Raw genomic sequence first — 27616 nt, 5'->3', positions numbered from 1 at the left:
TACTCTGTCAGGAAGGGGTTACACTGGGGCTGGACAGTCAGGAAGGGGTTACACAGGACTGTACTCTGTCAGGAAGGGGTTACACAGGACTATATTCTGTCAGGAAGGGGTTACACAGGACTATACTCTGTCAGGAAGGGGTTATACAGGACTATATTCTGTCAGGAAGGGGTTACACAGGACTATACTCTGTCAGGAAGGGGTTACACAGGACTATATTCTGTCAGGAAGGGTTACACAGGACAGGACTCTGTCAGGAAGGGGTTACACAGGACTATAGTCTGTCAGGACTATATTCTGTCAGGAAGGGGTTACACAGGACTATACTCTGTCAGGAAGGGGTTACACAGGACTATATTCTGTCAGGAAGGGGTTACACAGGACTATATTCTGTCAGGAAGGGGTTACACAGAACTATACTCTGTCAGGAAGGGGTTACACAGGACTATAGACTGTCAGGATGGGGTTACAAAGAACTATACTCTATCAGGAAGGGGTTACATAGTACTGTACTCTGTCAGGAAGGGGTTACACAGGACGGTACTCTGTCAGGAAGCGGTTCCACAGCTGTGATAGGAAGTACTCTGGCAGTAGTGGTTACATGGCTGGGTTGGGCAGTATTCTGGCATGAAAGGAGGATGGACGGCTTTGTGTGGGCAGTATTCCTGCAGTCAGGGGATTACACAGCTGGGCCGTTCAATATTCTGCCTGGGAAGGATTTCATGGCTTGGCCATATTCTGGTATGAAGTTGTTAATTGGTTGGGAGGTCGTCTGTTTGGGTTGGAGAGTATTCAGTCAGGAAGGGGTTACACAGTTGATTTGGGCAATATTACAGCAGTGATGGATTGCATGGCTCTGTGTGGCCAGTGAAGGAGTTATGTACAGTAATCTGGCAGATAATAGGTTACTGGTTTGGATATTATTTTTCCAGAAATATGTTGTGTGTGGGCAATATGTGTTAAGGAAAAGGGGGGTCATGGCTGGACTGTGCAGAATTATGGAAAGGAAAGGGTTACATAGCTGTGTGTGGGCAGCATTCACTCAGTAAAGGTGTTTTATGTCCGTGCTGTACCATATACTGGAAAGCAAAGGGTTACGTTTCTGTATGTGGGCAGTTTTCACTCAGTGAACAGATTTTATGGCTAGGCCGTGTAATATTCTGGGATGGACAGGGTTATGTGGCTGCATGAGGGCTGTATTCACTCTGTAGCTGAGGTTTCCTGACTGGGCACATCCGTATTCTGACAGGGAAGGGGTTACATGGCTGTGCTGTGCCGTATTCTGACAGGGAAAAGGTTACATGGCTGTGCTGTGCTGTATTATGACAGGGAAACGTTTACATGGCTGTGCAGTGCCGTATTCTGACAGGGAAGGGGTTACATGGCTGTGCTGTGCCGTATTCTGACAGGGAAGGGGTTACATGGCTGTGCTGTGCCGTATTTTGACAGGGAAGGGGTTACATGGCTGTGCTGTGCTGTATTATGACAGGGAAACGTTTACATGGCTGTGCTGTGCCGTATTCTGACAGGGAAGGGGTTACATGGCTGTGCTGTATTATGACAGGGAAACATTTACATGGCTGTGCTGTGCCGTATTCTGACAGGGAAGGGTTACATGGCTGTGCAGTGCCGTATTCTGACAGGGAAGGGGTTACATGGCTGTGCTGTGACATATTCTGACAGGGAAGGGGTTACATGGCTGTGCAGTGCCGTATTCTGACAGGGAAGGGGTTACATGGCTGTGCTGTGACGTATTCTGACAGGGAAGGGATACATGGCTGTGCAGTGCCGTATTCTGACAGGGAAGGGGTTACATGGCTGTGCTGTGACATATTCTGACAGGGAAGGGGTTACATGGCTGTGCTGTGCCGTATTCTGCCAGGGAAGGGGTTACATGGCTGTGCTGTGCCGTATTCTGACAGGGAAGGGGTTACATGGCTGTGCCATATTCTGACAGGGAAAGGGTTACATGGCTGTGCTGTGCCGTATTCTGACAGGAAAGTGGTTACATGGCTGTGCTGTGCCATATTCTGACAGGGAAGGGGTTACATGGCTGTGCTGTATTCTGACAGGGAAGGGTTACATGGCTGTGCTGTGCCGTATTCTGACAGGGAAGGGTTACATGGCTGTGCTGTGCCGTATTCTGACAGGGAAGGGGTTACATGGCTGTGCTGTGCCGTATTCTGCCAGGGAAGGGGTTACATGGCTGTGCCATATTCTGACAGGGAAAGGGTTACATGGCTGTGCTGTGCCGTATTCTGACAGGAAAGTGGTTACATGGCTGTGCTGTGCCGTATTCTGACAGGAAAGTGGTTACATGGCTGTGCTGTGCCATATTCTGACAGGGAAGGGGTTACATGGCTGTGCTGTATTCTGACAGGGAAGGGTTACATGGCTGTGCTGTGCCGTATTCTGACAGGGAAGGGGTTACATGGCTGTGCTGTGCCGTATTCTGACAGGGAAGGGTTACATGGCTGTGCCATGACGTATTCTGACAGGGAAGGGGGTTACATGGCTGTGCTGTGCAGTATTCATGTAGGGAAGGGGTTACATGGCTGTGCTGTGCCGTATTCTGACAGGGAAGGGGTTACATGGCTGTGCTGTGCCGTATTCTGACAGGGAAGGGGTTACATGGCTGTGCTGTGCAGCATTCTTGTAGGGAAGGGGCTACATGGCTGTGCTGTACCGTATTCTGACAGGGAAGGGGTTACATGGCTGTGCTGTGCCGTATTCTGACAGGGAAGGGGTTACATGGCTGTGCTGTGCCGTATTCTGACAGGGAAGGGGTTACATGGCTGTGCTGTGCCGTATTCTGACAGGGAAGGGGTTACATGGCTGTTCGTTACATGGCTGTGCTGTGTAGTATCCTTGTAGGGAAGGGGTTACATGGCTGTGCTGTGCTGTATTCTGACAGGGAAAGGGTTACATGGCTGTGCTGTGACGTATTCTGACAGGGAAGGGGTTACATGGCTGTGCTGTGCAGTATTCTTGTAGGGAAGGGGTTACATGGCTGTGCTGTGCCATATTCTGACATGGAAGGGGTTACATGGCTGTGCTGTGCAGTATTCTTGTAGGGAAGGGGTTACATGGCTGTGCTGTGCCGTATTCTGACAGGGAAGGGGTTACATGGCTGTGCTGTGCCGTATTCTGACAGGGAAGGGGTTACATGGCTGTGCTGTGCCGTATTCTGACAGGGAAGGGGTTACATGGCTGTGCTGTGACATATTCTGACAGGGAAGGAGTTACATGGCTGTGCTGTGACGTATTCTGACAGGGAAGGGGTTACATGGCTGTGCTGTGCAGTATTCTTGTAGGGAAGGAGTTACATGGCTGTGCTGTGCCGTTTTCTGACAGGGAAGGGGTTACATGGCTGTGCTGTGCCGTTTTCTGACAGGGAAGGGGTTACATGGCTGTGCTGTGCCGTTTTCTGACAGGGAAGGGGTTACATGGCTGTGCTGTGCCGTATTCTGACAGGGAAGGGGTTACATGGCTGTGCTGTGCCGTATTCTGACAGGGAAGGGTTACATGGCTGTGCTGTGACGTATTCTGACAGGGAAGGGGTTACATGGCTGTGCTGTGCAGTATTCTTGTAGGGAAGGAGTTACATGGCTGTGCTGTGCCGTTTTCTGACAGGGAAGGGGTTACATGGCTGTGCTGTGTCGTATTCTGACAGGGAAGGGGTTACATGGCTGTGCTTTGCCATATTCTGACAGGGAAGGGGTTACATGGCTGTGCTGTGTCGGATTCTGACAGGGAAGGGGTTACATGGCTGTGCTTTTCCATATTCTGACAGGGAAGGGGTTACATTGCAGGGCTGTGCAGTGTTCTTGTAGGGAAGGGGTTACATGGCTGTGCTGTGCCGTTTTCTGATAGGGAAGGGGTTACATGCAGTATTTAGGCAGGGGGTTTTATAGCTCTGCTGTATAGTATTTTGACAGGAATGGGTTAAACGTGTGGCAGGAATTAATACCACTATCCTGAGCAGGACTTCAGCAAAGAACACAGAGGTGCTATGTTGTTGTTTTTTTAATCAGAGATAGGTTTGCTTAGCTGTGCTGTTCCTCACTCTGGTAAAGAAAGGGTTACATGGACGGTCTTTGAGGTAAGGATCTGACAGCATAGCTTGGAATGTAGTTTTCTCTTGGAGCGGAAGTGTTAAGCTGTAATTCCTAGTGATGTAGAACTTTCATGCTGTAGCAGGAAAGCAATATACGCTCTGTGTGCATGACTCTGGCAGGCAAGGGGTTTATGGCTGTTTAATAACCTGTGTAAATGCTGGTCCTTACAATGCTGTGCCCAGACAGGAGTGATAGAAATGACTAGATTCTAGTCTTACATGCCACAGAATTTTATATTTTTGGTTTATTATGATTGGATATCTATCTTGTTGCCTTAATCCGTTTGGCCACTTCCATTATCACCCTCAGCCAGCCATAAAAAGCCTCTTGATCGCCATACCCTGGCTAAGTGAAATACTAGTCCAGCTCATTGGGAGGCTCTTTGGGTACTATCTATGTTAGCGTCCTATAGAAGGGTCTACTGTGCAGGGATTCTCCGCAGGAAATTTTGCTCTGCATTAAAGGAGATGACACGGGAAGTCGCTATAGGTAAATGGGTATCTTGGATGCTCTGCAGGGTAGCGGCGATTCATGTTTTATTTAGTAATACTCTGCAGGGAAGGACTGACACAAAGGTGCTCTGCAGGAAATGGGGAACTAGAATGCTCTGCAGGAAATGGGTTACATGACACAGAAATGCTCTACAAAGAGAGGGCTAAATGGGTGCCCTGCGGAGAATTAATTGGAGTGTTTTCAACAGGGAAAGGTGATTCAGGGACGCTCTGCCCAGAACGTATTTATTTATTTATTTATAAAATATTTTACCAGGATAGATACATTGAGATTTCTCTCATTTTCAAGTATGTCCTGGGTCCACAAAACATTGCATGATTACAATAGGATACAATATTACAAAAATACAATATACAAACTATAAATATATATAAATTTAATACATAACAGGTAATAAATATATTCAACCATGATAGGTGCATTCTGTGCTGAGGTATATTGCCATAGATCTCTTAAAAGATGTTAAGATGAATGAAGATTTGACTGTATCCCTGAGGTTATTCCACTTTATTTTTGTATTGCGGTATGCTAAATATCGTGCTAGTACTTAATCGGAGGTTATAGGAGGTGGGAACAGCCGGGGAGAGCATTCTACTCAGGTAGGGTGGGAGCTTCCCAGAAAAACTCTTATGCACAAGGCTGGAAAGATGAAGAGTGAGACAAGAGTGTATTTAGGGATGCTCTGCAGAAAACATCTGATACAGAAATGCTCTGCAGGAATAGCTTACAAGGGGGTGTTTGCAAGGAAGGGGTTACACTGTAACATTATACAAGGTTGTGTCCCAGACTTTTAAAGTATTACATTACATGTCTCTGCATTTATTACCCTCTCTCCATTTAGCTAAGTACATCATTAGCCTCTGACCTGCTGTTTGTATTTTATTTTATAGGGAGCCTCTCATTCTTCCCGCTGAACAAACTGGCTCAAGCCACGTGTCTGACACCCAATCTGACCTGGACAGTGCCCCCTCGCTGCGTCCAGGGTACAGTATGGGTGAACTGGGGCACAAACTTCTTGATCTGCTGGAGCCGGAGGGATCACAGGGCAGCCTGGAGAGAAGACGTCGGATCGGCCTTGGTGGGGGAGATACTGAAGAAATTGGGGAGCAGGATCCTGGGGGGAAACTGGCAAATAGAGATAGCGGCATTGACAGCATCAGTTCTCCATCCACAAGCGAGGAAATGTGTTTTCTTGGAGAGGTAGAAGAAGGTGGTCGAGAGGAAGTAGAGCCTACTAACACCTTGACCCAACGTTGCTCTGGCCGTGACTCCGAGGGAGACAGCGATATGGAAGATGGCAGTGCAGACGAAGGAGAAATACCTCCTGAAAGGCTGGACCCATGCGAGGTATCCACAGTACTCCCTGCATTATGTAGACAATTAAATAATAAGTACAGAAAACACAAAATAGTTCCTAAGGTCAACAGAGCATGTAGTAGGACGTAGTAGAAGAGATCCTGGATGATATCAGATCCTACTTTTAATCTAGAAGAAAAAAAACTATGTAAAATATAAAATACATCTGGCAGTTTGCACACTGATTGTCCATTGGGAGTGCAAACAAAGGCAGCCAAAGTTAAATAAAACATCATTTATTACACACAATGAAATATCCACACTTCCTCCGGAGTAAATGAGAAAAAATCCTGATGTCTTTTAGAGTTCATCTTCCGGTCCTCTAGAGGAACATCACACATAATATCAGAGTTTGTGTCGGCAGTAAATTCTGTATAAAAAACAGCCTGAAAGTGCCAGGAATAGCGTAAATGTCACAGAAAGTGATAGCAGTGATATGTGTAGCAATTCCGCTGCCCAGCTTCTGTTTAAGGTGACGTTACCTGCTCCGGTTTTTGTTTGTTATCACAGGCATAGGCAACCTTCGGCACTCCAGATGTTTTGGACTACACCTCCCATGATGCTCTGACAGCAGTATGGGGGTAAGAGCATTATGGGGGATGTAGTCCACAACATCTGGAGTGCCGAAGGTTGCCTATCCCTGATTTAGGTTGTGCCATAAAAACAAAGTTATAGCTCCCTATAGTGCCCCCTAATTGGTGGCCTCCTCTTGTTGTGCAGAAGGAAAAAACCCCTTCTGTGACTTACCCGGGTTTGAGCTCTGCCTCTGTTCCTCCCCTGCTGATGCACGCTGGCGGGGGAGACGTAAAGGGGTCTAATGCTTTCTTATGGGGTTTTGGGTGACCTGGACGTCCCCATGCATAGTGTGAGGACGTTGAGTATTAGTTAGGCGACCAAAAGTTGCCATAGTGTCTGTCTGGTAGACACCCACTAGAGGTGGAGTTAGTCCTAGCAGGTAAGAAACTGCAATAATTAGCTTTGCAGGGTTAAGGGACCTGGGACACAGCACTCATACCACTTCAATGTGCTTCAATGAGCTGAAGTGGTCTGGGTGCCTACAGTGTCCCTTTGACTATATTCTGAGACATAAAGCCTTTATCTTGGCTCCCTGTTAATCAATAAACTCTGTCTTTTCTACATATCAGTCAGCATAGAGAGAGAGAGAGAAAGAAAACGATACATGATTTCCGACTCTTCTTCTGTGATATAATGTGTGCCTTGCCTGTGCCAGGACTGGACTGGATCATGATGTCAATTGCTAAATATTTCATAATCCTATTAATAAAATGGCGAATCACATGTAAAGGTTAATGGGACCTTTTTCAAATGATTTCACACTGAATGCTGGTCTGCAGCTGTACTCAGACTGGTCCCCACAGGGAATATGGGCAGATGTGATAGGCTTCAGACAGTGGCTGGGCTCTGGTCATCAGGGGACCATCATTTAGGGGAACTTCAGGCACCATAGCCACTTCAATGAAACAAAGTGGTTATGGTGCCTAGACTGTCCTCCTTAACACAAGCTAGTGTTTTATCCAGTGATGGAATTTCCAGACGAGTCACGGTTCCCCTATTCAGTATTCAGATACGTGATACAACATGACATATTACCCTTAAAAACACCCACACAAAAGGACCACAGTGATAACACATGGATGTGATATTTACCAAGAGCTCTTAATCAGCCTACATATAGGATAGTAACTGGTCCCCCGGGGCATAACCTGTGAATTATTGCATAACCTGTGAATTATTTTACCGGAATCATCCATCGTAAATAAAATGTTCCTTATTTTATAGTAATGTAATAATGTTTTATATTGAACTTCAAACCTCTATCTGGGCCCTATACGAAAATGAAACCACATGTTTCCAGTATGAATGGTGCCATATTTTTCAGAGGTATGCCATTTACTCAGAGGCAGGTGGAGTTGATACTTTCAGAGTTATTCACAGAAGTGAGAATTCAAAGTGAATTTCAAATTTAACCCCTTAAGGACCAAACTTCTGGAATAAAAGGGAATCATGACATGTCACACATGTCGTGTCCTTAAGGGGTTAAAGGGAATCTCCAGTGCCAGGAAAACAATCCGTTTTCCTGGCACTGCAGGTTCCCTCTCCCTCCCACCCCCCAATCCCCAGTTACTGAAGGGGTGAAAACCCCTTCAGTCACTTACCTGAGGCAGCGACGATGTCCCTTGTCGCTGTCTCCTCCTTCTTACTCCGTCGGCCGGTTGGCGAGACTGATCCCGCCCAACGGCCGAGGAGACCTAATGAGCATGCGCATTAGGTCTCCCCATAGGAAAGCATTGAAAACGAATTTCAATGCTTTCCTATGGGGATTTGAGCGAGGCTGGAGGTCCTCACACAGCGTCCAGCGACGCTCCAGCGACGTCCAGCGACGCTCTAGCACAGGTTTCCTGTGCTATAGAGCAGGAAGCTCCCTCTAGTGGCTGTCTTGGAGTTAACCCTGCAAGGTAATTATTGCTTTTTATAAAAAACTGCAATAATTACTGTTGCCGGGTTAAGGGTAGTGGGAGTTGGCACCCAGACCACTCCCATGGGCAGAAGTGGTCTGGGTGCCTGGAGTGTCCCTTTAAGGCCAGAGTAGCCGGACTGAAAGGCAAGCTGATTTAGAGAAATGTTTCCAGTTCGGCTGTTTTCCCCTTACATTTTAAATTCACTTTACTGAATGACCCTTTTAAAATATCAAGGGCTGTTTTATCTGAATTTTTCAATGTAAAATACGCAATATTCATTCATTTTTCATGATGTGTTCCTTCTCTTGCTTTATATCCTTTCGCCCATAGTTTACAGCTCGACAGAAAGTGTATAACATTGCTAATGAGCTTCTGCAGACCGAGAAAGCCTATGTGTCCCGTTTACATTTGCTCGACCAGGTAAGGTCAATAATAGCACTGTTTTCTATATTTGTCTTTTGCGCTAGGCTTTATTCGTTGTTGAAGTTTTCTTTTTTGTTTTTTTTGTTTTGTATTTTTAACTTGCCTATATTTTAAACCCAACTTTACCTCCTCAGGTGTTCTGTGCTCGGCTATTGGAAGAAGCTGGAACTAAAGGTTCCTTTCCTGTAGAAGTGGTGATGGGAATCTTTTCCAACATCTGTTCCATATACTGTTTCCACCAGAAGTTTTTACTGCCCGAGCTTGAGAAACGCATGCAAGAATGGTGAGTTACTAATTCAGGAGCAGTTATAATGCTCAACATTAAAGGGACACCATAGTCACCAAAACAACTTTAGCTTAATGAAGCAGTTTTGGTGTAAAGATCATGCCCCTGCAGTCTCACTGCTCAATCCTCTGCCATTTAGGAGTTAAATCACTTTTGTTGCTGTTTATGCAGCCCTAGCCACACCTCCCCCGGCTTTGATTGACACAGCCTGCATGAAAAAAATGTGGTTTCACTTTCAGTCAGATGTAACTTATTTTAAAAGTTTTTATCTCCTGCTCTGTAAATTTAACTTTACTCACACACAGGAGGCTCCTGTAGGGTCTAGCAAGCTATTAACAGAGAAGAAAATATGAAATTCTAAATTAGACATAATTTGCAATAAAGGAAGCATAAACATTAGCTGACTCTTTACAGGAAGTGTTTAGGAAGGCTGTGCAAGTCACATGCAGGGAGGTGTGACTAGAGCTGTATAAACAAAGTGATTTAGCTCCTAAATGGCAGAGAATTGAGCAGTGAGACTGCAGGGGCATGAAATATACACCAGAACTGCTTTATTAAGCTAAAGTTATATTGGTGACTATAGTGTCCCTTTAACTATGCAAGGAAGGAATTATAGTCTTACAATAGGCCAACCTTAGTAAAAATATTATGATCTGTATGTGCTTCAAACCATCGAAAAACATCTAATCTTCATTGATGTTTATAATATCAGCACTTGCTGTGCCGAAATAGAGCATAGCAAAGTTGGCAAATATTTACTAATCTGGAGTTGTTAGATTTCTAGACTTGTGCACCGCGGGAAAATTTGATTCGGCCGAACCATTTTTTCTGAAAATTAAATTTAGTTCAGGACCTACTGCTCTCATCCATTTCATGGTTCGGCTTGTTCGAATATGGTCCTTGAAAAATATATGTGGACGAACAAAAAGGTCAATATACCGCAAAATATCTACATATAATAATATTTTCCTGCCATTTGGTTCACAGATCAAATGAGAAAAAGTAACCAATAGAGGAATAAGGAGGAGGCGTAGTAAAAATAAAATCTATATGTATTTATTATGGATACTTATTAAATATGTAATATATAAGTATAGAAACTTGTTTTCCTTCTATTGGTGACCTCTCACTTCATCTATAAATAAAATCAACATTTGGTAGCTGTCCCCTAGCCATCAATCATCTTTCCCCCCCCCCCCCATCAGTCATCTTTACTGAGAGGGTAGTGGATGCATGGAATATCCTTCCAGCTGAAGTGGTAGCGGTTAACACAGTAAAGGAGTTTAAGCATGCGTGGGATAGGCATAAGGCTATCCTAACTATAAGATAAGGCCAGGGACTAATGAAAGTATTTAGAAAATTGGGCAGACTAGATGGGCCGAATGGTTCTTATCTGCCGTCACATTCTATGTTTCTATGTTTCTATCTCTATTTTTGGCACTACGGGTGCTACTCGTAATCCTGAAGCAAGTGAACATGCTCAGCCATTGTGCTACTTGTTTTCTCAGTTGTACGTCCGTATGGACCTTCGGACATACGGAATTCAGATGAATTGCGGACCATGCTAAATTCTGACAAATTGCAATTTGGACAAAACCGAATGCACAAACCTATCTTAACTTCTTTAGACTATTAAGGGCAAACTCTTTTCTGTTACTTTTATTCATGGACGTTTTGGAAGTCTCTTTGCTCTGAGGTGTTCAACAATCATGTCCAAGAGCAGCTTTCTACAAGCCTTATCATAGTTTTCCCTTTTCTGGTACAAGATGATAAGCGCTGTAATTCAGCCATAGGCTGGAGATGTACCTTTTGGCCACCATGTCTTGAAGGGACTAGTTTGGAATGCCTTGCTAAAGGATTTTCTTCCAGTTATAATAGTTCCCAACATTCTTTTTCATTCCTTAGGGACAGCAACCCACGGATTGGGGACATCTTACAGAAGCTGGCTCCATTTCTCAAAATGTACGGAGAATATGTCAAGAACTTTGACCGGGCCATGGAATTGTTAAACAGCTGGACAGAAAGGTCCTCCCAGTTCAAAAGTATTATCCAGGAGGTGCAGGTGAGACCCAGACCCTGTGTCCTGTGTTTTTTGGAACTCTGACTATATTCGTCTTCGAAAATGAAATGACAGAAAAAAGGCAACACATTGATTTGGGTGTAAATACTTATTCGGCGATTGCTCGATTGAAAGAAACAAGTTATTAATACTTTGAATTTCACCAACTACCAATAAAAATATATAAGTGCCAGAGTAATAATGTAATTATTATTAGGTAATAAGCTCAGAATAACAAGTTATTGATTATGATTTAGTCTTTGTTGTCAGCTGTTTAAGTATTTTAAACTGGATAAATGATCAGCTACGCAAACAGCACAGATTGTCTTTATGGCTTACAATTACCAGATGCTAAGATTTGGGAGGGGAAAAGGAATTTTTGGCTCTGTTATAGAGCGCTTTTTGAACTTCCTGTCAATCCTTGTATGAAGGCTGCCCAGAGACTGATTATTTTGTGGAACTCTGTAATCAGCAAGACGCACACTTTGGTGTCTTGTCAGATGCTAATAACCTAAATTACACCTTCCTATGGCTTAATTAGAGAGCGAATACATGTGAGGGTTATTCGAGATCGGAGGTGGGTGGAGTTGGCTTCCACAAACTCTTTAGATGAGTTTTGCATTCCCACAGTTAAGACACTGGGTTGAAACAAAAATGTTAGTGTTCATGGGTTACATATTTAAATGTGAATTGTTAAATTGTACGAAAAAATATTTAAGGCCCACCAAAATCCTACAGCAATTTTCACAATGCTAGGGGTAAATTAGGGCTGGCGGATGGACAGGTGCAAAGTGTAGGCAAGAGACAGAGTGTGGAAAGTTAGTAGAAGTAGAAAAGATGTCCTCAACTGGGCCCACCATGAGTATGTTCTATGTTCAGTGGTAGTGCACTCTGAACCCTTGAACTCCAGGGTCAGAAACCTATACCTAGAGTCTGATGTGTTAGGAATGCCGTCCATCAGAATCATCTACACGCCCTCATAGAATGAATGATGTTGGATTCGCAATCCTCATTCATTGACATGAGACCTAATGATCTGTGTGATATTGGGGCATGTTAGCCGGACACGTCTTCTCTGAAACTGCAATTTTAGATTGCAGGGTTAAGAGGACAAGAACAGTGTAACCAGACCACTTCAATGAGATGAGATAAAGTGGTCAGGATGGTTATAATGTCCCTTTAATCACCTTTACAAACAGCACTATACATACGACAGAAGGTCACACGTTTAGACTAGAAGAAAGAAGATTTAGTCTAAGGCAAAGGAAAGGTTTTTTTTTAAACGTAAGAACAATAAGGATGTGGAATTCTCTGACTGAAGAATTGGTTTTATCAGAGTCTGTACAGATGTTTAAACAATACCTAGATGCATACTTGCAAAAACATAATATTCAATGATAAATCTTGATCCAAGGATTAATCTGTCTGCCATTCTGGGGTCTAGAAGGATTCCCCCCCCCTAGTTTTTGCAAAACTGGAAGTGCTTCAAACTGGGGTTTTGTTTTTTTTTTGCCTTTTTTTTGTCTTTTTTTGGAGGAAGGCTGAACTTTATGGACACATGTCTTTTCAGCCTGTGTAACTATGTAACGGTGTAGATTTTTAGGAGTATTTAGATAGTACATTGTATTTTTGATAGGTTCCTCGATTATCCTGTCCATGTTTATTTGTCCATTATCCAGTACTAATCTTTGGCATGTTTACTGCCTACCCCAACTTCTGGCATGCCACACTTTGGCTTGTACGTTACATAGTTGCATAGTTACATAGGCTGAAAAGAGACATGTGTCCATCAAGTTCGGTCTTTTTCACATCCGTTTTTGCTGTTGATCCAACAGAAGGCAAAAAACCTAAAGCGCTTTCCAATTTTGCAACAAACTAGGAAAACAATCCTTCTTGACCTCAGAATGAGTCAGATCTCTTTTTGGAGTAAGATCTCAGATGATCAGATCTCTCATTGGATCGCCTGTTCTTGTTACTCAGTTACCACCCATCTGAGTTGTCTTTATTTTCAATGAATTCTGCTTTCTATTAAAATGTATTTTCATCATTTGCCTAATCGAACCTGACATGATGACTGCTGCCCCCTGCAGGATTAGAAATGTAATCGGAGCTTTCGATTATTCATGTCCTTTTCATTTTACAGAGGGAGGAGGCCTGTGGTAATCTGACATTACAGCACCACATGTTGGAGCCTGTCCAGAGGATTCCTCGCTATGAGCTGCTCCTTAAAGACTACCTCCAGAAACTGCCTGAGGATTCCAGGGACCGGAGGGATGCAGAAAGTACGTATGGGAGTGGGGACAATTAGGATTTAACCATTATGGACTTAACTGTCAGTGAACTAAAATAGAACCCAATACACACAAAGGATGTAATAAATGGTGATAGTGGAATTCTGTATTATTGGACAATTTACAAGTGATAGACAATTAAAATAAGTAAGCATTGGAACATGGAAGCATGACACTCAAAGCACCATAACCACTATAACTCAACGTTGGGGTTATGGTGAAACCGATTTTTGAACTCTGTGTTTTTGTAAAACTCGTTTGAAGCAATTTAATGAAAACAAGGCATTCCTCTCCACCCATAGTCTGACTTTTAAGAACAGCTGAAGAATGGGTTAGCTGTTGATGCTGGGGAGAGTCTACATTTTTCTCAAACTATTTCTAAATAATTTTAAAAAACAGTGCCCAGAGACACATTATGCCATAACACTACATTGCGTGTTATCTAACATCGACATGGTATCTTTCTGTACTAGCCATTGTACCTTTCAATGTATATTATTTAATGGAACAACCTCTCTCGTCTTGCAGAGTCCTTGGACCTGATTGGTACAGCAGCTGAGCACTCGAATGCTGCCATTAAGAAAATGGTAAGAACCTCCTTCCTGTTTCTTGAACCTCTGTCTTCTTCTCCTCAAAACATATCTTCATCTCGTTCCTCCAAATGGATGGTCACTTCTTCTTCTCAAAACATACCTTCATCTCATTCCCCCTAATGGATGGTCACTTCTTCTTCTCAAAACATACCTTCATCTCATTCCCCCTAATGGATGGTCACTTCTTCTTCTCAAAACATACCTTCATCTCATTCCTCCAAATGGATGGTCACTTCTTCTTCTCAAAACATACCTTCATCTCATTCCCCCTAATGGATGGTCACTTCTTCTTCTCAAAACATACCTTCATCTCATTCCCCCTAATGGATGGTCTCTTCTTTTTCTCAAAACATACCTTCATCTCATTCCCCCTAATGGATGGTCTCTTCTTTTTCTCAAAACATACCTTCATCTTGTTCCTCCTAATGAATGGTCTCCTTCTCCTTAAAACATACCTTCATCTTGTTCCTCCTAATGGATGGTCTCTTCTTCTCCTACAGGAACGAATGCACAAGTTGTTGAAAGTGTATGAGCTCTTGGGTGGAGAAGAAGATATTGTGAATCCCACAAATGAGCTGATAAAAGAGGGCCACATACTCAAACTTTCAGCAAAGAATGGAACCACCCAGGACAGATATCTCATACTGGTGAGTACATATAGTAATAAATAATAAAGAATATAGCAAAAATAAAGACACAATTCTCTTTTTATTTATTTATTGCTCCAATCTAAAAAAAATAAAATAAATCTAATGTCCGGTTTATTTGATGCGAGCTGTCAGTATTCATTATTTCCCACATTTGTTATCATGGTTGGAAGTTGTAATGGTTGAATACTGACTGCCAAGTGCAGTTTATTAAAAAGAAAAGGTTTAATGCTCAGTCATTGTACAAATACAGTAATCTATACTCCATTATCACAGCTTGCACAATTGTATGGTTTATTGGTGTAGTGCTCACATGGCTTCGTCTTCATGCACGTAGCTCTCAAATGACGCAATAAAGCCACATAAAACTTATCTGAGAAAGTCAATCGAAAGCGTGTACACTGACAGTTTCTACTTTGATTGCTTCTAAAGGGAGAAACACAAGGGATGGGATAAATAAATAAAAAAAGAGAAGTGTGCGTTCACCATAGTGTGTATTCAATATTAAAGAAATGTCTTGGACCTTTAAAATTATGTTTATAGAACTAACTATAGGGGTCTGTGACACCTCTTTGCTATTTTGTTATTGGCAAATTTCTGGGTTCTTCTTGATGATCGTTCCAGAGTCAAGAAATTATTAGTTTTTTCCAATTGTTATTTAATTACATTATATTTTATTCTTTGGGCAACATTGATTGGATATTTTTTTTAATTATTGCACATCCCTTTTTTTATTAGATGGCCAAGTAAACATTTTAGGGCCTTATTATTTTTTTTTTTTTAAAGGCACATCTGTCAACAGCTGGGTCCAGTAACACGTTTTTTTTTTTTAAAGCAAGTTGATATCAAAATCAAGAGGACCATCATTAGTCGGGGACCTCCAAGAAATCGTTTGGTTGCAGAAAATTGTTTTGCAACTTGTTAAAAATGGTATTGTGTTATAAGTGAAAAAAAGTAACATGGAAGTCATTTTAACTTCTTATCAGAGTATTCTAATAATCTGCTAAATGTTTACTAGCTATACATATTTGTGTTATATATTTACTGCAAATGTATTTGCTTGACTAAGCTGTTATTATAATTCTATTTTTTATTTTCAGTTCAATGACCGACTCCTGTACTGTGTACCCAAGCTGCGACTGATTGGTCAGAAATATAGTGTTCGAGCGAGGATTGATGTCGATGGGATGGAGGTGAGTGACATAGTTGCCCACATTTGAAAAACAAATTCCAGGGACACTTTGCAGCACAGCTATCAATTACTACATTGAACATTTACAACAGCCACTGCCGCAAAGCTCCGCCCACTATGTCCCACTCACATTATTTCTCTCCGCCTATTTATAGTGCAGATTAAAGGGTCTACTCAATAAAGAGAGATTTACAGGGAATTGAGATGGTAATTTTAAACTTAAGGCCAAGTAGCCGAGTTAGAAACATTCTCCCATTCAGCTGCTCTATTTCGACCGAAAGTTTAAAATTCCCATCACAATTCCCTGCAATTCTCTCTTTATTGAGTAGACCTTTGTAACACCAAGTTCCCACCAACAGTACCAGCATCCTTGGTATGCGATAGATACATTCGCAGCACAGCATCTAGATCACGCAGGTACATTTTATCACTTTAATGTGAGTTGGGTATCAGTGGTGACACTGTCAGTATAAATATAGAAAGACCTTGTCTAGATGTGCTACAGTCAGAGAGCTGTGTCTATATCATAGAACATACATTAGTTCACAAAAATAATTATATTGGGGAGTGAATATATAAAAAAAAAAGCTGAAAATAGGGAAATGAAAGATATAGAAGGAAAATTTTCAAAATTGAATTAATGAGAGAAATGGGAGCAAAGGGAAAACATGCACATATTCCATGAGCCCGTTTTCATGCCACCAATTCAACATGTTAAATGTCTCAGATTGAGGCTTCAGTCAGCACTCCACTGCTTCTTATTCCTCTAGTTCCTGGAGTCTGTGGGTATTATACAGAGAGCAGCACTATACAGGGAGCACTGACTGTCCAGGGATATTATACACACAGACCTGTATTATACAGAGAGCAGCACTATACAGGGAGGACTGACTGTCCAGGGATATTATACACACAACCCTGTATTATACAGAAAGCAGCACTATACAGGGAGTACTGACTGTCCCTGGATATTATGCACACACACCTGTATTATACAGAGAGCAGCACAATACAGGGAGCACTGACTGTCCCGGGATATTATACACAGACCTGTATTATACAGAGAGCAACACTATACAGGGAACACTGACTGTCCCAGGATATTATGCACATAGACCTGTATTATCGATAAATTATCGATAAAATTAAGCTTATATTTATTGGTACCTTCAACAAATGCAATACATACATACAATACATACACACAGACTTCTGAATGCAGGCACAGACTGCTGAACACATTCACACACAGACTGCTGAATACACACACACACTGACTGCTAAATACATGCACACACCGACTGCTAAATACACGCACACACAGAGTGCTGAGTACACGCACACACAGACTGCTGAATAAACACAGACAGACTGGTGAATGCACACAGGCTGCTGAATACACACACACACATACACACAGTACACTGAATACACACACTGCTGCTGAATACATACAGACTGCTAAATACACACAGACTGGTGAATACACATACTGCTGAACACACACAGAGATACTGCAGTACACACAGGCTACTTTATATATATATATTAATATATATATATATATATATATATATACACACAGACAGACTGCTGAATACACACATATTGCTGAATACAGTCACAGACTGCTGAACACATTCACACACAGACTGCTGAACACATTCACACACAGATTGGTGAATACACACACAAAGACTGCTAAGTACACACGCACACACACACAGGCTGCTGAATACACACACACAGACTGCTGAGTACACACAGACTACTGAATACACACACACAAAATGCAGTATACACACACAGAGAGACTGCTGAATACACACAGGCTACTTTATATACACACACACACACAGACTGCTGAATACACACACACACTGCTGAATACACACAAAGACTGCAGTGAGGGGTGCAGTGTATGTGTTTTTGTGAAGGGGTGTTGTGTGTTTGTGTGTGTTGTGTGAGCGGTGCAGTGTGTGTGCGAGAGGTGCAGTGAGTGAAGAGTGCTGTCTGTGTGTGTGTGTGGTGCAGTTTGTGACGGGTGCTGTGTGTGTGTGCGGTAGGTGTAATGTGAATGTGTGTAAGAGAGGTGCTGTGTGTGTGAGGGGTGCAGTGTGTGGCGTGTGCTGTGTGTGTGCATGAGGGGTGCAGTGTGTGTGTGAGGGGTGCAGTGTGTGTGTGTGTGCGCGTGAGGGTTGCTGTGTGTGCGTGAGGGTTGCTGTGTGTGCGTGAGGGGTGCTGTGTGTATGTGAGGGGTTCTGTGTGTGTATGTGAAGGTGATGTGTGTGTGTGTGTGTGTGTGCGCTGGAGTGCTTTGTGTCAGGGGTTTGTGTGTGTGTGAGGGGTGCTGTACCCTGGTGGTGGTGAGTTGTCACACGCTTACTACAGACAGATACACACACACACACACACACACACACACTTTCTCATTAGCAGTCACATACACACACACAAACAAGGCTGAGTATATCAAGACTACCTGCCACTGGAGGCTGTTGCTGGGAGGTCAGGTAGTCTTTTTCTGCAGCAAGGTCTCCTGCTTAATGTGAGGGCGGAGCTTGATGGCAGGAGGCGGAGCTTGCTTGCACCGGGGAGCTTACAACGTGGAGGTGGAGCCTGCATCTGTGACGCAGAGCAAGAGCCTGTTTGCCGGGGAAGCTGCTGGGAAATCGGGAGACTGTCAGTGCTCCCCCCGGCCCACAGCAGCCTCAATGCACCCCCCAGCATTTCTCTCCAGCCCCCAGCATCTCCCAGCAGCTCTATCCTGAATTGCTTCGGACTGTAACAGGCTGTTACAGTCCAAAGGAAAGTAATAAAAGCACGTGGTCCAGCAGGTTGTCAGGTCTGTAACGGGAGGTTGATTTACCCGGGACAGACTCTAGCTTGCCGGGACTGTCCCGGCAAAAACGGGACAGTTAGCACCTATAGTGTGTGGGGAAATGTAGCACCTGTCCCAATATTATAAAGCCAATCACCATTTATCAGCTTACATAACTGCACAAGCTGGCGAGCTCCTTCTAAATTGGTTTTGATGAAAGATGAATATACACTCATATGTACAGGGCTCAACATTTTTTATTAGTCATTAGTGACTGTAAATCCAGGCCTGGCTAGTAGAAATTCGCCCCTGGTGAGTTTGCCATGGACTCTCCAGACCTGCAGTGACAAGTAACCTTTAAGGCCTGGCTAGTAGTCTAGAGTTTGACATTTTGAAGCCCTGCAATAAACTTAGTGGAACAATCCATCTGTACACGTGTCTATGAATTTAATGATTGTATACAATTGTTTTAAAGAGATTCACTGTGCAGTCCCTGGCTTCATCTTTGATGTAGACTAGCATGGCTACAATTCTTCTTTAGCCTCCCTACATATAGCTGCCCACGTTGTTTGAAAGCAGATATCATAAGGAGTCATTATAAGGAGTCAACGCCATCATCGGTAGCCGATTGGACTACTGCAATGTTCTGTACCTTGGATTGCCTCAGAACATCATACACAAGCTACAGTTGATACAGAACGCAGCTGCAAGGCTACTTACGGGTGTGGCCCGCAATGACCATATCACTCCATCATTAAGAGCCTTGCACTGGCTGCCCGTTCGTGAACGGGTTCTGTTTAAAAATGGTTGTTTGGTATATAAGGCAATCAATCCATGGTATGGGACCAGACTATCTGAAGGATAAATTAAGACTTGAGAATGATCTACTGAAGTTCCGCCGGAGCTTAAAAACAATTTTATTTGCTCAGGCGTATGGGATGGCATGAAATTTCTAACTTGGTTCAAATGCATGTTGATTATAATGCTGTTGTTTGCTGGATATTGTCTTGTCTGTTTTTGCTGGTATGCGCATCGAGACCCTATGGGTAATAAGACTGCGTTTTCTTAAGAATTTTTAATAAATAAATAAATAAATAAATTATAACTGCATGCTAGAAATTGTGGGATACCACTTTCATTGGGTTGGGTTTAGTTGACCATGCTTCCACTGGTGAAGATCACATTTGTAGTATTTTCCTTTTTTGCCACTGCATATTGTATATACTATATATTTCTCTGCTCTTGCGTTGTTTTTATTCTCCTCAAACATGCTGTATCTCATGTTTTTATCCACAGCTTAAACACAGCAGCAGTCCCAACCTGACTAGGACCTTCTTGGTGTCTGGGAAACAACGATCTCTGGAGCTCCAGGCCAGGTACGTGAGAAGGCACCCAGCGTTATTTAGGGTTTATCACATTGCAATTGATACAGTCTAAACTTTGTGACAAAGAGGTTCCTTTCCAGGTGACTTTGAGTGTCACTAGAAGGTTCAACAAAAAAAGACCTTCCACCGTCTTGTTTGCTATTCTCAATATTTATCTTTGTATTTATAAGTAAAGACACAATAGTGGGAATACACTGGTCTAAAGTGTGAATTACAAAGATGAAAAAGCTGAACTTCAAAACACAGCTGACTAAATTTTTCAAATTCAGCAACTTTAAAACTCACTTTAACCCCTTAAGGACCAAACTTCTGGAATAAAAGGGAATCATGACGTGTCAGACACGTTATGTGTCCTTAAGGGGTTAAACTAACACTCCGGGCACCGTGACAGTTTAATCAGAATGATGGTATCAGTACGTCCCTGACACCGGCTTACCTTCACCTGTTAACCCCAAAGTCTCTTTAGTCTGGCACCAGTTAGCACTGCCCCCTCCACGTCCATTTGAGTCCGAGGCTTGTAACGGGATGCCTCAGACTGGGTGCTGCTGACAACTGACACTCACAGCCTATCAGTAGCTCCCCATTCACAAAATTAATTAAGTAAATGTGTTTGTTTCTCAGTGGCATCCAGTTCGAGGCTTCGTGTTTTAAGCCTCGAGTTTAACTGGATGTGGAGGAAAGAGCTGACCAGCACCAGGTCCGTTAACCGTTTAACTCATGAAGGGAATGCTCCAGGAATCTCCTGACACTGTAACAATTTAATTTAGATTAAGTTGTTATGGTGCCCAGAATGTTCCTTTAAATTTGTGTAGATTTTTTTCCAACAATTAACATTTTAATGAGTAACCCTGGGCGCAATTTCAGTTGAGTCCCTTTCAGAGGTGAAATAACAGCGACTGTAAATTGTGCGTTGCTTTCCCGTCCCTCCGAAGGGAGCATACGGGGTAAAAGAGCACGAAAGGTACGCAACTCCCTTTATTTAATTTGAAGACCTACCATTTGCTTGAGGAAACACTAAAGATGGATGCTGATACTTCATGGCACATCGCCATTATGCCAGTGCTCTGTGACGATACAGGTCACATGGGTTGAGTTTTGTCAGATACTTCGGCGATTATAGCGCCAAGAGGAATAGCTGGAATTCTAGTTGGCAATACAAGGGATGCAACAAGATCAAAAAACAACAAAGTGGAACCCACATCCAATGAGCATACAACATATGTATACAACCTGGGAATTAGACCAGAGTGAAATATTCTATATACAATGGTAGTAGAATCTAGAAAACAAAAAATATAGATCATAGCATAACACTGTATTGTGTAATAAGTGTATAAGTGGTAGTGGTATCTAACTCACAAACGAAAGTAGAAATCAGGCCTCTCACCCCCTTGGGGTATATGGAGTATGAACCTTGATAGCCGCTTCAAATGCACAGTTCAAGGAGGTATATATCGTTAATACAGCTTTTCAGACGAGTATCCCAGTGACAAAAGTGTGAGTCTTTTCCGGCATAGATTCCCTTACAGTTTTTTATTCTGATTTAGATTAGCTTTCTTAGTGCAAATAGAATATTTGTGCAAAATTCCCAAAAAGTGATTGAAAAAAACACATATTACATCCACTGAACACCACAGTATTTGCAACAAGATCATATTGGGAAAAGATGGTAACTGAGCAAAAGACACGTACACATTTTTATTTACTGTACTAGATTAAAATGCAGACATTATAGATCCGTAAGGGCTATCTGTACACAGAAACAAAGTATTCCGATAATAAAACTATATTTACATTTAACCTGATAACGTTCATTTGAACAGAGGTGAGTCATCCTGTGATGAAGGAAATCCCGTAAAGGTACCATAAACAGGCAGCCAGGTCATCTCACGTAGACATTATGATTCATTGGAACGGAAGGGTGTGCTAAATAATAATAAAGTGATTACTTCCCAGTAATTATTCTTTATTCACTAATCTTCTTATTCCACGGAGCTAAAACAGCAGCACGTACAGTTTGCCAAAAACGATATGTGGGATCGCTTGACAATTTGTATATATTATTATGCAACAAAATAGTAACTGGCAATTTCATTAAGATTTCAACTTCAGTCTAAAGACAAAAGTGAATTTTAAATTGTAGGCCAAAGTAGTCAAACTGAAAAAACATAGTTGATTTTAGAGAATTTTTCAAATTCAATTATTTTGGCCTAAATATTGAAATTTACTTGAATTCAATGCGTATCACGTTAGTAAATAACCCTGATTTGACTGATTTTAACCCCTTAAGGACACATGACATGTGTGACATGTCATGATTCCCTTTTATTCCAGAAGTTTGGTCCTTAAGGGGTTAAAAAAGCATTGTGTTCTATGACTGTAATATCAGCCCCCCCACAACGCCAGCTCCCTGAATGAGCTTACTATTTGTGAAAATTGGCATAGCTTAATTACCTTTTTTTTATTTCTTTTTGTTTAGAACCGAGGAAGAGAAAAAACTGTGGATCCAGGTGAGGCTATATCGGATTGTAAGAAGAGAGAGGTCAAAGTCTATATATTTGTATCTGTATTGACTACAGCTCATAACATCATAACTACAAAATCATAAAATCATCATTCACTCTTAACTGGCACCTCTATTAAATTTAAATTACCAAACCGAACATATTTACAGGATATTCATATAACCTATACCCTTTTATAATCCATTATAATGTCTATTTTAATTACACTATTGCTTTTCTTAATGCTAACTGCAATAATTTAACAGATGTCAGTGATGTGACAAGTAACTTAAAAAAAAAACAAATTAGCATCACTTAAATTTGCTAAAATATTATATTTTGCTTTTCGTTCACAGGCCATCGAGACTACAATGAGCTGTCATGAGCAGACAATGGAAACCTATAAACTGCTCAACTCCACTCATCGGGAAGAAGACGAGACTCCACCAAACTCACCGGTAAATAAACAAATTATAAATGGAGGGGGGGGGGGGCAAAGATTAGGCTGATAAGGGAAATTATAGAATGGACAGTGATGCATTAGCTGGTAAATTATTGCATGGACAGACCCTTTGTGTTTGTATTGATGGCTTTCTTGTCTTCCAGAACACTGACTTGGGAAGACGAGCCCCGACTCCCATCAGGGAGAAGGAGGTAACAATGTGCATGAAATGCCAGGAGGCATTTAACTCTATAACTAAGAGAAGACACCACTGCAAGGCGTGTGGACATGTAAGTAACCATTGTCATAAATATAATCCATTTCTGAACACCAATCTGCTTCTAGATCTAATCCAAAAGATTAAAGATCTCTCTTAGTTTCATAGCATCCTGCTGCTAGATCTTCAACTACTGACCATCATCTTGTTTCTTTATCTCTGCTCACTGATTATCCATGTTTGTAGAATTTCCCTTCCTGCAAACCTACTTTCTTATAGTTGTCATTTAACCAAAATCGACTTCTTGCCGCTAAGTTGTCTAATACTGTATTTTCTCAGATTCCAGCCCTTCCTTTACTGCACATTAAAGGGATAATATAGTCACCAAAACCACTTTAGCTTAATGAAGTAGTTTTGGTGTATAGATCATACCCCTGCAGTTTCACTAATCAATTCTCTGACATTTAGTAGTTAAATCACTTTCTTGTATAGCCTCAGTCACACCTCCATGCATCTTACTTACACAGCCTTCCTAAACACTTCCTGTAAATAGTCATCTAATTTTTACACCTGTTTTAATTTTGGTGGCAAATTTAAATTTAGTTTTAGTCACAGTCTTTTGACTAAAAAGCCATTTTAGTTTTATTCAAATTTTAGTCATCTGAATTGTTTTAGATTTAGTTTAGTTTTAGTCGACTACAATTTAGTTAAAGCCGCAGCTCCTGTCAGCTCCCTTCTCTCTCCTCCGTCCGTGCAGCTCCCAGGTCAGCTTCCTCTGCAACTCTCGCGAGAGCCGCGGGGTCAGAGCGTTGCCACGGGTTACCGAGAGTTGCAGAGGAAGCTGAAAAAAAAAATAATAATAAAAAAATAATAATAATAATAAAAAAAATAATAACAACATTAAAAAATATATATATATTACAATAATAATTAAATAATAATAATTAATAAAATGCCCACCCCCACCAATGCTCTGCACTCACACACACTGCATTCATACACACACTCATACACACACTGCACTGCATTCATTATATACACACACTGCATACACACTGCATTAATACACACACTGCATTCATACATACACACATACACACACTGCATTCACATTGCACTCATACACACACTGCACTGCATTCATTATATACACACACTGCATACACACTGCATTCATACACACACTGCATACACACTGCATTCATACATACACACATACACACACTGCATTCACACTGCACTCATACACACACTGCACTGCATTCATTATATACACACACTGCACTGCATTCATTATATACACACTGCATACACACTGCACTCATACACACACACACTGCACTCATATACACACACTGCACTCCATTCATTATATACACACTGCATTCATACACACACTGCATTCATACATACACACTGCACTCATACATACACACTGCATTCATTATATACACACTGCACTCACACACTGCACTGCATTCATTATATACACACTGCACTCATACACACACTGCACTCCATTCATTATATACACACTGCATTCATACACACACTGCATACACACACAGCATTCATATACACACTGCATTCATACACACACACACTGCATTCATTATATACACACACTGTAAATAAATATTAAATTAATATAATTTTTTTAGGATCTAATTTTATTTAGAAATTTACCAGTAGCTGCTGCATTTTCCACCCTAGTCTTATACTCGAGTCAATACGTTTTCCCAGTTTTTTGGGGTAAAATTAGGGGCCTCGGCTTATATTCGGGTTGGCTTATACTCGAGTATATACGGTAATTTAGAATTTCTTATCTCCTGCAATGTTAATAGCTTGCTTGACCCTGCAAGAACCTCCTGTATGTGATTAAAGTTCAATTTACAGAGCAGGAGATAAAACATTTTTTTAAAGTAAGCAACATCTGATTAAAAATTAAACCATTTTTTTTATGCAGGCTGTGTGAGTCACAGCCAGGGGAAGTGTGGCTATGGCTGCATAAACAGAAACAAAGTGATTTAACTCCTAAATGGCAGAGAATTGAGCAGTGAGACTTCAGAGGCATGATCTATACACCAAAACTGCTACAATGAGATAAAGTTGTTTTTGTGACTATAGTGTCCCTTAACCTGTGTTTAGATTTTCCTTTCAAAGAGCTTATCTTGACGCAGTTCTTAATTTCCCAGAAGGGGGGTGGGGTGTATACATACAAACTTTAGATTTTCTTGTATAGTCGATTGTGTTTGTTAAAGGACCACTCTAGGCACCCAGACCACTTCAGCTTAATGAAGTGGTCTGGGTGCCAGGTCCAGCTAGGGTTAACCCATTTTTTCATAAACATAGGTTAAGCCTTCCCCCAAATCCTCTAGTGGCTGTCTCACTGACAGCCGCTAGAGGCGCTTGCGTGATTCTCACTGTGAAAATCACAGTGAGAGCACGCAAGCGTCCATAGGAAAGCATTGTAAATGCTTTCCTATGCGACCGGCTGAATGCGCGCGCAGCTCTTGCCGCGCGTGCGCATTCAGCCGACGGGGCGGAACGGAGGAGGATCGGAGGCAGAGATCTCCCTGCCCAGCGCTGGAAAAAGGTAAGTTTTACCCCTTTTCCCCTTTCCAGAGCCGGGCGGGGGGGGGACCCTGAGGGTGGGGGCACCCTCAGGGCACTATAGTGCCAGGAAAGCGAGTATGTTTTCCTGGCACTAGAGTGGTCCTTTAAATAATTTAATGATCTGTTTTTTTTTTTCTTGCTGTCCAATAAAGAATCTGCAGTTGCATATTTTACAGAAGCTGGATGTTCTTAACCACCAAATTGCAATCATTTCTCATCTTCTCATTTATGAATTGTATCTCCTTCGTATTCCAGGTAGTTTGTGGGAAGTGTTCCGAGTTCCGCGCCCGGCTTGTGTATGATAATAACCGTACGAATCGCGTGTGTGTGGACTGTTATGGGACCCTTCATGGCTCTCTGCCAAGCCCAGGATACAACGTGCACACTCCTCAGCGACGGAAGTCCATCTTGGAGGTATTTTCAGCTATATATGGAAACCATTTCACAGTAACAAAGTGTGTCCATACACTATTCGCTACAGTGAGGATTGTGGGAAATTCATAGTGAATTCAATGTGAATTTCAAATTTAAGGCCCAAAAAAACAGTATTGAGGTCTGAGGTTTTTTCACAATCCCGCTCTTTTGACCTAATTCGAAATTTGCGTTGAATTCCCAGCTCTTATTACTTTAGCAAATCATCCCTTCTGTCTCTTTTTATATACCTTTACGAAGGAATATATGACATTCCTACATTTTGATCGTGTTATGACCATTCGTTTTATTCATGTGTCCATTATTTTCACGTTGGCCAATAAGTGTTTGATATTTCTGGCACCATAACCACTACAGCAGGACTTAGTGTCCCGTTAAACTGAGTATACCAACATCTAGACCCCAGGACGTACTTGACACTGGTAGCAAGCCAAATTAACATATTTAAATGTGTTTTTATTATTATTATATTCAAACTTGCAATAAGTATTTTTTCTGGTCAAATAATTTGTTATTATTACTATATTCACTATGTAAGCAATGTGATAAATGTGGAAGGAAGAGGTATAAAAAGAGAGGACAGTAGTGGGAAAATAGAATATAATACCATTTTATAGATCACTTGTAAGAACGACCTCATCCAGAGTATTGTGTCCAGTTATAGTGCTCCTACCATTATAAAACGAGATAGATATATATATAGTTTAAAGGTGGACTGTATAATCCCTAAACACTTATAGACAAACCGAGAAGACGCACGGGTGGCATTATACATACAGATATCTCAAGTGTATTAAGAAGGTGTTTGTTTGAAGGTGTCGTTTTCCTAGGGAACGTAACCCATACAGTTATAAGTTTTTGAAATAACCAACCAGCAGAGACTAATACAGTGATAGTATTGACAAAAGCTTAGTAAAAACACATTGATTTCTTGTAAGTGAATAGATGTTGCTGGACTGTGCTGAAACCATTGCTCTGTAGTTTCGGTAACAAGATGATATGGATTGTTCGTCATGTCTTCTACAGAAACAGGCCTCGGTAGTAGCAGAACACAGTGTGCTGTGTAGCTATATGCATTACCTGGAGAAGGGAGCTAAGAGTTGGCACAAGGGCTGGTTTGTGATCCCCCAGAATGAACCCATGGTCCTTTACATCTACGGAGCCCCCCAGGTATGAAAATATGACTTATTCTTATATGGTCAGGACTGTGATGGATAATTTTGGATCTCTAAATAGCTGAT

At 41.8% G+C, this 27616-nt stretch overlaps 1 protein-coding gene across 3 annotated transcripts in view; it reads left to right on the top strand.

Moving 5' to 3' along the window:
• The window catches only part of FGD1 (FYVE, RhoGEF and PH domain containing 1), a 133325-nt gene that overhangs the window by 101700 nt on the left and 4009 nt on the right, over window positions 1-27616 (top strand). For all 3 annotated transcript variants that reach the window (XM_063432732.1, XM_063432733.1, XM_063432735.1), the window contains exons 4-17: window positions 5522-5978; window positions 8798-8887; window positions 9025-9173; window positions 11082-11238; window positions 13379-13517; window positions 14055-14113; window positions 14620-14766; window positions 15867-15959; window positions 20076-20155; window positions 22644-22674; window positions 23025-23126; window positions 23275-23400; window positions 26199-26357; window positions 27402-27545. In XM_063432732.1, the coding sequence (XP_063288802.1) occupies window positions 5522-5978; window positions 8798-8887; window positions 9025-9173; window positions 11082-11238; window positions 13379-13517; window positions 14055-14113; window positions 14620-14766; window positions 15867-15959; window positions 20076-20155; window positions 22644-22674; window positions 23025-23126; window positions 23275-23400; window positions 26199-26357; window positions 27402-27545 (1933 nt within the window). The remainder of the gene's footprint in view (window positions 1-5521; window positions 5979-8797; window positions 8888-9024; window positions 9174-11081; window positions 11239-13378; window positions 13518-14054; window positions 14114-14619; window positions 14767-15866; window positions 15960-20075; window positions 20156-22643; window positions 22675-23024; window positions 23127-23274; window positions 23401-26198; window positions 26358-27401; window positions 27546-27616) is intronic.

Source organism: Pelobates fuscus, chromosome 9, assembly GCF_036172605.1.
Source record: "Pelobates fuscus isolate aPelFus1 chromosome 9, aPelFus1.pri, whole genome shotgun sequence".
Taxonomy (NCBI): Eukaryota; Metazoa; Chordata; class Amphibia; order Anura; family Pelobatidae; genus Pelobates; species Pelobates fuscus.
This window is presented reverse-complemented; position numbering and strand designations above follow the sequence as displayed.